At 41.7% G+C, this 10,797-nt stretch overlaps 1 protein-coding gene across 1 annotated transcript; it reads right to left on the reverse strand.

Moving 5' to 3' along the window:
- Nucleotides 1-6,899, reverse strand: vapb (VAMP (vesicle-associated membrane protein)-associated protein B and C). The gene is made up of 6 exons (XM_061073982.1): nt 6,664-6,899; nt 5,237-5,389; nt 4,259-4,362; nt 3,866-3,946; nt 2,898-3,074; nt 1-2,007 (listed from the first exon to the last, which is right to left on the reverse strand). Exons 1-6 carry the CDS (start codon nt 6,719-6,721, stop codon nt 1,843-1,845), a joined length of 738 nt encoding a protein of 245 aa, XP_060929965.1. The 5' UTR covers nt 6,722-6,899; the 3' UTR covers nt 1-1,842.
- Nucleotides 6,900-10,797: the final 3,898 nt, after the last annotated feature.

Consider the following 10,797-nt stretch of genomic DNA (forward strand, 5'->3'; position numbering starts at 1 on the left):
TTGGGGATTTATGTATTTTAATTCATTATGATGCTACATGATCCATGGTGGTCGTTTACTCATTTTCTTCCTTTATTACAGTATGTTAATAACGTTGCCAGGTATCTTTTGAAGTCTTCTTTATTTTTATGTACATACAAAAGAGTATCCAATTACTGTGTGATTACATTGACTGTATCTCTGCATGTGTAGTCTGAAGCATAGATGACTTTTTTTATTTTCTTTAATGTAGTGTGTATTCACAGGTCAGTCCTCCTCCCAGCCGCCCACGTTTCTGCTCCCCGAGCTCCCTCACGCAACGAAAAATACACATATAAAGTTTTTTTTCCCAAAACAACCAATTTTGCTGATGTGGCCACGTGATAACCGAGATAATACAGCTGTGTTGTCTCTGTTATCTCACAACCTCCGTCCTTGTCCCCAACAGAAATAAAAATGACTGAAATGAAAGAAAACACACACAAGCCGATAACCCAGACTCAAGATGGTCCCTTTTTTTTTTTTTTTAAAGACAGCAATTTTTTTGTTTTGCTAATATGATTTCAACACTCAAAATAATAATAATCATAATAAACCCAGGTCATTTCATGCAAACTGCAGAGAGGACACTTTAATATAGTGCATTTGAATATTATAAACAACAGAAGCTTCGTGGCTACATTATAATGTAAAGGAGAAAAAATGCAAACAAACCAATGTGACACACTAGAGGACACACAATACTCCAGGGGTGAAATCAAACAATGTGACTAACTGCTGAAGATGTAGAGTTGGTTTAACTTGATATGTTCACTGGTTTCAGAGGGAATTAGGTCTTTTTTTTCCACTCTCTGGCAACCTGAGGCAGTACAATTATCTGGGAACCGCAACTTTAACTTTAACTTGGAAAAATCTGACGCCTTAAACTTCATTACAGCTCTGTTTTTTAATTAGATCACTGCAGCAGCAATTCTTGATTATTATTTGGATTTTACGGACCCACCATTTTAAAAAGGGCCTAAGAATAGATGTTTGAATTCTTAGTCCTGGTCTGGTTAGGAACTAAAATCAAAAGTTTTATCAAACCCATTTTTCTGTTGTGTACAGAAAATCTGTTCAGATGACAGGTCTTTTTTCACCACCCTTCTTCCTTTGTTCTAAAACAGCATGTGATTTTACCGTTTGTGGCCTCCTCATCCAAACATCCCCACGCAGTCACGAGCCCTCCTGCAGGAGGCAAAACCATAAGACACACACACACACCACACACACATGCATGGCCTCTACCGGCTTGCATCTTAACCGCCTACTGTTTAGAAGAAGATACACAGTCTGAGTCGAGGAAATAAAGTCTTCCACTGATAACTTGTTTTCACCTTTGCAGATCATCAGTATTAAGTGGAAGAGAGATTATCAGAGGAGTGTTAGAGCTTTCTTAGAGACGATGTGAGTGAGGAAGTCGGAGACTAATGAATCTATAAAGAATAAATCAAAGACTTCAGACATTCAGCCAGCGTGAAGCTACTTCCACACACCTGTGCAAGTTATGGAGGATCATTTAGGAAAGAGAGGTGGACGGAAAGAACAGATCAGAGATCATTTCACAAAACAAAGGAAAAGGCAAGACCTGTGACAAAAACGTTTGCAATCATGGTTTAACTTGGGATCGCCTTCCTTCGTTTTCTTTTCATACATTAAATTATTTTCCATCCAGACAAACCATCACGATATTGCCTCAAATGTAAAAAAAAAGAAAGAGAAATCAACATAAACCCAGAAGACATCCCTGTTGCCGTCATTGACGCGTGTTCGTCCAAGCACGCCGCCCGTCCGTCCGTCCCTGTGCTCTGTCCATCTGTGTCTCTACAGGGCCAGCTTGCCAAAGATGACTCCAATGACAAAGAGCAGCACGCAGAGTGCCAGGAGACGGGTGCTTAGGCCTTCCTCCCTCATAGCCGAGGTTGCCATGCCGGAGGAGTGAGAAGCGGCCACTGATGTCACCTTTCTCTTCCGCAGCCCGTCATCCTCCTGCAATGAAGAGAGGAGTCAGATATACGTTCAGAATCAAAAAGTTATTCACCTTGTGATTTTACTCCAGATGACCTGGAACTCTCTTTTCAAACCACAAACATTTTAATGTAAAAATTTAAAATGACGAGTTGGACGTGTTACTGAAGTTTAAGGAGTCGCAACTTTTTGTATTCACCACTGTCAATCAAGTCTAGACTGCTGAGACCCAATCAGGCTGCAGCATCGTTTCCAAAAGTTCCCATTTCTGGGCGTTGGTACCAAAACGCAATACTGAAGTTTTCGATATATTTGTGTGGACGAAGCCGAGGACAGATTGTACCATTCAGACTGGATGCAGCATATGTTTATATAACCTAATCACCCAGTGTGACGTATGTGTACTTCTCCCTTTAGAGCTGGATGAGACATGTGCGTCTGATTTACAATGTCCTGCGACTGAAATACTTGCAAGAAGGATAAAATATACTATTGGAATAGTAGTTTTTACAGTAGCGTTTCAGACAATGGCTGACGATTTAAGCGGAGGCAGAGATAGTGCAGCAGATGACAGAAGCTTCATTGACAAAAACAGAGAGGAAAATAACAATGAAGAAGATTCAGACCAAACAAATGTGACCGACCGACCTGCTGACCAATGCTCAGTCGGTAAGAGAGATTTATTGCTTTTTTAAAAAAAAATCATGTTAGGTAGACTACAATGAAAGGCACATGTTTAAGGTATCAAATGTTTCTTATTTAATGTCTTCAATATCTGCTTCTAGGGCTGGAAAATGTAGCTCTTCAGAAACCTTCTGGTTTTAGTGGGTCGTTTTCAATGCTTTAATCAACTAATGTTTTGCTTTAACAGTTAAGGTCTTAATGAGTTAATTTAATCTTGTGTGTCTCACCCTGATCTGTTTGTTTTCTTCCCGTAGCCTTTGCACCTCCATCTGCAGCCGCTTGCACTCCTCCATGATCTTCTTCACCTCTCCATCATCCAGCGAGGCGCTGGCTGACTTGGGCAGCACCAAGTGCTCAGTCTTAACAGAGGAGGAAGAGAAAGTTTGGTTGCTTTCACTCTCATGCTGTGGAGAGAGTCAGGGTGTGGGTGGACAACGGGGTGAGAGCAGAGGGAGAGGAGGGAAGGGGATGCAGAGACATGGCAAGGAGTGAGATGAAAGTACAGACAAAAAAATCATAAATGAATAAATAAAACATGTAATGGGTGATACACAGTGATGTACTGCTGATGGGTAGGTGATTGAGAAAATAACTAAGGACACATGCTATGGCGAGTGTCTTGATTTTCTTCCGTAACATCTTATCCAATGGACCTAAATTGCTTCAGTTATTAATTTATAATATCAAATACAAAATGCAACATTTCTAAGTTTGTAGATCAGCTGGGGATGTGCGAAAATCTTTTGCGCATCTAAAGCTCACACTTGTTTTTGTGTGTAACTGACTGGTAGTTGCAGCTTAAATAGTCAGAATCAGGCTCAAGCAAGTTAATACCGAACTGTAGATCAGTTAAAAACACATCCATGTCATTAAATACGAGCATTAATGCCAATATTTATTGAGACAAGTGTGTATTTGTGATGGGTGCAGCTCTTCTGGTTCAGGAAGCCAGGGATTTTGGGTATTAGCCCAGTCAGCACAGTCAGGGCTGAGACATTGACAGACTCTACATGAAAACCACCTAATCGCGTGGACAGAACACAACAGAATGAACCACTGTGTAGTTGTGTATGGATCAGAGGGCGCTGTTGCTCAGTATATCCTATGTTGTGTTGCTTCGATGCCCGAGTGCTCTTTAATAGAAAAAATTGCCAGAGTGCCCTGTGGTAGAAATTAAAACTTAATTAAGACTTACAGTTTTGTCATTTTCTAGAGGCAGCTCAAAAGCACATCTCAACTTTGAATCCATCAGCTCTTCCGGCTTCGCCTCCTTCCACTGTGAATGACAAAAATCAAGAGTGAACAAAAAAGACAGAAAGAATATTCTGTGAAGATTCATACTGAGATTCTTTAGCCTCAGGTCTTTCTATCTTTCAAGAATAGCTTCTACACATAGAGACAGACGGATATAAACTGTATACAATATTCCGGAGTTCGGCTGGAGGCCCTGTGTGATTGTGATGTCTCCAGTGTGATCATCAATTCAATATTCAGGGTCAGTAGACATACAGATATACATACTCAAAGATATATCCTTTGCTTTGTACAAAATATTTTGCCTAATCAGACTTAATGCTGTAATACTCACAACTCCTTCCATGTCGGTCATGTCGTATGGAGCCAGCAGGGACTGCACCATGAATTTGTGTTTACTCTTTTCATTGGGGTCGTAGTCAAAAGGCTGTAGCATAACTGTGGACAAACACAATGGAAAAATGGAGAGCCAGAACATTAGGGAAAGACCAACTTCCTGTATTGCCCAATAACAACTATTACGCAACCCGTAAATGAAAAGACATTGGTCAAGTTTGTGATCCGCTTTGCAGCATGACATTCTTATTCCTCGTGAACTGACTGTATTTCCTGAAATAAGCATTTTTATGCTTGAATGATCAATGTAGTCTGTGGAGATTTAAATGATTCTGGTTTTGATCAATGTAAGAGGTTCAGTTTTCACTGAAATGAAAACAGAAGAATGTTACTTTAATCCAAACACAGAAATAAGAGAGCTGGGAATAAATAACAACTCAAATCTCTTTTGTATCTTATTGTTCAATTCAAACTCACTGGCTTTTCCACCAGAAACAACTAATACATGTCAATGTTACCAGGAGACTGCAGGGCAGCACGGAAAAAATAATTATGACAATTATAAAAGACATTTTAGTTTTATCTAGTTTTATACAGCTTGGTGATGGAATTGTTCTTGGTTAAGGTGAAAATGATTGTTATGAACTTCTATCCATTCTAAAGAGGTATAGCATGTCCATATTTATAAAGCTTTATTATATATATGTACCTGGTCTGAGTCTGTAACATAAACCCACTGGGTCACTGGAGACAAGGCAAAAGTAATTTTTAAAATCTGATTTCTTATTTGATTGATAGGATAATTGATCAAAAACTTGAGTACTAAAATAATGAATAGCTGCAGCCCTACACATGGGACTAAGTATTTAGACGATAGTTGTGGCATAAAATGATTAATATCTCTCTCCTTCTGCCATAAAATCCAGAATGGCTGTGACATTTTCCCCTGAGGATGCAAAAAAAAATTGTTACGAACCAGAAACATTGACGGAGTTCCCAGCGTCAATGATGCCGCTGTTTGGGCGCACGCAGTATCTGCGAGGTGCAGTTGTCTTGACTTTGAAACACACATTTCTATCTGTGGGGTTGCTGAGCTTCAGAGTGGCAGTGACCACATCTGTGAACGGGCCTGAGGGGGAGACAGATAGAAAGAGCACAGTGACGATGGAGAAGATGAGTGAACGTGCAGACATGTCTTGTATTTTGCAGGCTGCAAATTGTAATTATGACTTGTGTTACCTCAATCAATCAATCATCAATCAAAATCTAAACGGGGGGAGCACTAAAGGTTTCATAGAGGCTTGTCTGCTCAACTGCAGACACATCGTGTGTGTCTGCGAGGATGTATATGTTAATGGTGTTTGTGAGGGAATCCAGTTCGCCATAAACATTGCACATTAAACATTAACACCGTGGAAAGAGCAGCAAAGTGCGCACAGATTTATTATTTTATTTATGCCCCGCCCTTAGCCATTAAAGCAGATGCTGTGGAAACCAGAGGTGCATTTTGAGACATATGAGCATGACCCTGGACGTGAATGTTCAACTTGATTCAATGACTTAACAGTGGTTGTGGAAATTCCACTCGGCAAACAACCTCAATGAATTTCTGCCCTCATCACCTACAGTGTGGGGGTGTACAGGATGGATCCTGCCCTAATAATCAATCAGTGAACAGCCTACCACTGACCGATCCTTAGGCCAGCACTTGACCCATTTCTGCAGCTCCATCACACCCAAAGGCAGTGCTACACAGAAAACCGCATTTATCCCTGGAATTACAACAGCTCAGCCTGCATTCTCACGGTCACTCAGCCCGGATATAGAAAATCTGTAAAGGAATCCAGGTTGCACAGTTTGAGTGGAGTGTACAGCTCCTGCTGGCAGCTTGCTAGCTTATAAAATTGTGAAATATAGCGATAAGGCTAAGCAATGACACCCCGGTCCTAGCATATGCCAGAATACTCCCTGTTTGACAGCCGGGTAATGGTGACAGCACCGATCACACGGTGCATGTCAGGAATAGGACAACGTTTCTGTGTCGTTTCACCTGCTGTCAGTGGATACAAGACAGAGGCAGCGACCACAGGAGTCCGAGCTGGAGAAATGGGACGGTGGGCCTGCCCTGACGCTGCAATGACAGCTAGCAGTTTCACTTGCTAGTAGCTCGGTTAGCTGAATGCTAGCTGATTAGCATCGTCGCGCACAGTGTCGGTTCACCTGTTTCAACGCAGAGTGCGGCTAGCTAGGTGTGTCCGATTTGACGAAATAGCAACAACAAATAAAGACACCGGTACAAAGTTGAGTGGTTAACGCAGAATTCCGCACACTGGCTGTCATCGAGGGCTTCTGGGTTAGCTAGCTAGCCCCCGGCCGGGACCCGGCCCTATGCTCCAGCCTTACCTCTGAATTTCAGTTCGTGTTGTGGCTCTAGCACCAAGATCTGTTCTGGTCTGGCCATGTCCCAGGGCTTCTTCCTGTCGTGGCGGGGAGGACGACAACGTTGGACTGCAGGTGGCCCGGAGAGGTGGAGCAGCTGGCTTCCGAGGTTCCGACCCGGCCGTTCACAGGTTCTTTCCTTCGGGAGGGAGGAGGATTACAGACGCACCACGGCTCGGGCTGACTGCAGTAAGGGCAAGCTCGAATCGTGGCAGCGGTAGTTCGCAGAGGCACTTCCGGTGTCAACAGATACTGCCACTCATGTGCTGCCACTGATATGTAAGGCAGCTGCTGCCTTTGTTGCCACACCGTTGGGAGGCAGCAGCCTATGATGTCACACTGTTTAGAGTAATTTGTCTTTGATGTCACACTGTCCGAAGGCAGCTGTCACAGTTTCCACAAGTGTTTGAGAGCAACTACAGCTGTTGGTGATTTAGTCAATGAGATACATACTGGTTCATGAAAGATGTTAGCTAGCTCGTTAGCTCTCGGGAGGCTGGACTCAAAATGAATCAAGAATAGATTAGGACACACTCCAATGGAACTGCTAGTTTAGGTCATAAAAGTCTAAAAGAAGAGAAACCTACACAGCTAAATGTGTAAATACAATGAGGACGAGTGGATTCACACTTTACAAAGATGAGCCATAATAAAAACAAACTAAACAGCAAACAGCTTCTTAAATTGTCCAGGTTCTACCTTAAGAATATGACCCATCTCACAACAACGGTCTGTAAATCCAACCAAAGTGTAGTTGATCTGTCGACACTCTGATTTATTATTGATTACTTTTTTGATCATTTTATCAGTACAGTCTGTTCAAGGACTCGTGTTCAGTGATTTCATGGATGTGTTCACTTCACATCCACACAATCAGTTTGTTTGACCTCCATCTCACAGAAGAAAAGAACAAATCTTCAGGTCCAGCACAGCAGTGATCAGCTGGAGCAGCTTGGAGTCGTTTTCTCCAGTGAATCAGCTAACATGGTGTTTCTCACCAGGACAGGCCTCCGTGTGAAGGTCTATGAGGGCAGCTGTAGATTCCTCTCTCATCCTCATTGTCCAAGTGGGTTTTAATACAGCTCATACAGCTGTGTCCACAGCCAATAGTCACTGGATCCTTCAGTCGGTCCAGACAGATCGAACTCAGAATTTTTCTCTGTCCATTTGATTTTCTTGATCCGCCATTTCACCTGGGGCCAGTGACTGTAGATTAGTTTCACCACCAGTGTGGCCACAAGGTTTAGAGTCATCTGCCTATGTTGTCAGACTGTTTGCCACACTGTTTGGAGGATGGAAACAAAGGCAGATGCCTCCAAACAGTCTGACAACAGAGGCAGATGCCTCCAAACAGCATGGAAACAAAGGCAGATGTCTCCAATAAAAAGGTGATAGCTGCCACAGCAGGTGCCTTAAGGCAGCCTGGCAGCAGTGTGATTTCAAGCTTCAGTTTAATGACACAAAACTTATGCAAAGCATTAACAGCATTTAAGCAGAATAGGTAGAAATCAGCCATATAAGCGAGCATGTTTCACAATACAAATGGAGAAAAACAGATGTATATTTGTTGGTGCTCAGAACTGTAACAAGCTGTTAAACATTCATAAACCCGGCATAAACCTCAGGTAATACGTAGTTGGCCGCAAACAGGGCGGCAGCACTGACAGCTGCCTCATATCGCGACAACCGCCTTTACAGATCAGTGGCAGGTTCAGTCCCTCTACGAGCTGCCGCTGCCACGATCTGAGCTTCTGTATCTTGCTGACTGACTGCCACAGACAGCTGCTGGAGGCTAACGGGCTAATGCTAACTGTGCTAGCATCAGAAGGAGATACGGAAGGAAGGGAGAGGCTGACGTCACGGGAAGAGAAGGACCGAAGAAGGATTTCAGCTGAAGAAAAAGAAAAATGTCCTACATCTTTAATCATCAAACTTATATTTAAAATATATATTAATCAATACAACATCACTAATAATGGCTCTGCATATGTGAGATAATCAAAGTAGTGTCAGTCCATCATTGGGAATGACTGTTAATCATGTAATCAATAGATCTGACAATTATTTAACAGTGGATTGATAAGAGACTGTAGCCAGTATAAAGATGGCCCACATGGCAGCTTCCCAAATTGAACCCTGATTGTCTTGATCGCCCCCTGGTGGCTGGCAGCAGTACATGTCATAAACACTACCTCCTCCATTTTAGCATATGGGTGATGAACATTCAAAAATAATAATTTTCAGTCACTGAAAGTCACTTTGGGTAGTTCTTATCACACGTATGTATGTTCACTTGTTTTTCTGGTAAGTTTGAATTAGTTACTTGATGCTCTAAAAACGGTGTGAACCATCATGATTGACAGCTGAGTCTGAACCATAGACTGTATATATAAAGGTCTGAACACGTGTGTCTGCAGGACCCTGACACCACGGCTCCAGTCCATGATCAGGACTGGGCAGGTTTGGGCTCCAAATGACGTCAAAAGAGCGAGATGGCGACACCTGTATCTGGGATGATAGCTTCATTTTTTAACAAGAGGAATTGGAGACACATTGTTCATCTTTATATCCAGTTTAAAGAATTGACAATTAATCAGTGCAGAACATATCAGAAAATTGTTAAAAGTGCCACTCATTCTTTTACTGAAGTCCCTGCTCGGTCTGTCCACCAATCAACAGAATGATGACTTTTCTATTGTAGAAAATATGAGTACTTAATTGAAAAGGTGGCAATAGAAAAGTTTGATCTCCAGACGACTAGTTTGTTTTAAGGGTCATAAAGAAACTGCCATGCAAGAGGAAGTCAGTAGAGGCACCACAAATATTAGAAATACTGAGGTTACATGTTCCGTTTGCTACAAGCACACTCAGTAGACTGTGACCAGACACTACAAAGGTCACAACAATCTTTTAAAGCTACTTCCTTTTTTAATCAGTCATATTTAGACCTATTGAGAGTAAAAGTACTGGGAATACCATGTACAAATATCCTCGATATGTACATTTGTAGACCTATCTGGATGCCCAAACTGCAGATTCCCCAATGTGTCCCCAAAGTCCCAAAACAGCACCTACAACCATTATATTAAAAAGTACCATAAAAAAACATGTTGTACTATATTGTACGGTAGGTTTGTAAGTGTTACCATCATCACAGCTGCAATTCAATGTAGTCAGAGATTCGAGCCATCCAATTTGAGTTTAACTAAAAACGTATTCACAGTGGTTTGAGCACACCCTTATATTTCTAACATCACTTACCATCACAAAGCCACCTGTGCATTATGAAAGTGCTGAGTAAGGGGGGTCCAGATTTGAATTTGCGAATCAGTTTCCACTGCTGGTAGTTACATTTCTTTAGGCTTTGACACACAAGTCATCAGTAATTAATTCCTTCATTTAATTGCACCACGGTTTTCGACATTTATTTAAACACATAGATGTCAGCTGTGGTTTGTTACCCTGCAGAGATTTGTATTATACTCTCAGGTCATAGTTCACCTCCAAGCTCAAAACTTCCATCAACATACGCTTTAATTTCTCTTCTAGAAAAAAAAGTATTGCTTTTCTCATCATACTCCACTTCTCTTTTGGTGCATCTTTGCCTTGATGCCCGTTCCATCATATTATACCAGAGGCAACAATAAAAGCAACATTTAATCTCTACCCTCCTCCAATCAGCTAAAACTTAATAGAAGTTGGTATATTTTGGGTTGTTAGATACACTGTGGCTATAAAACACTTGGGATGTCTTGGGTAAATGTGGGACTGCAGGATAGCATGTGTTAGCCCTGTGGAAAGATGACAAGTAAAAGAAAAAACCTAGTGAGACAGAACTACAGGGATAACGTTCTGTGGTTATTTGGTGACCCAGACGTAAGCCTTCTAATTTGTTTGAGAAACCTTTCTATTTTTGGATAAAACAATTATTTTAAAGTTACCTTAACTTTTCTCTCAAAGTGGCTTCAAGACTGGGAATATTAAGCTGCTCCACATCAGCAGTATAATATCAAGATAGTTTATCTGTGTTCCAGCTCTACAATGAAGTCGTGAGAATTGTTAACGGAGCGAAATCAATGCTGCCTCAGCACCAGTCAG

This window comes from Limanda limanda, chromosome 7, assembly GCF_963576545.1.
Source record: "Limanda limanda chromosome 7, fLimLim1.1, whole genome shotgun sequence".
In the NCBI taxonomy this organism is placed as follows: Eukaryota; Metazoa; Chordata; class Actinopteri; order Pleuronectiformes; family Pleuronectidae; genus Limanda; species Limanda limanda.

What these genes read in the sequence shown, in the direction of transcription:
- vapb (XM_061073982.1), bottom strand. Translation starts at nt 6,721, where the DNA reads ATGGCCAGACCAGAACAGATCTTGGTGCTAGAGCCACAACACGAACTG. An exon ending in GAACTCCGTCAATGTTTCTG is followed by an intron (nt 4,363 to 5,236) that starts GTTCGTAACAAT and finishes GTTTGTCCACAG; the next exon opens with TTATGCTACAGCCTTTTGAC. An exon ending in CTCTAGAAAATGACAAAACT is followed by an intron (nt 3,075 to 3,865) that starts GTAAGTCTTAAT and finishes CTCTCTCCACAG; the next exon opens with CATGAGAGTGAAAGCAACCA.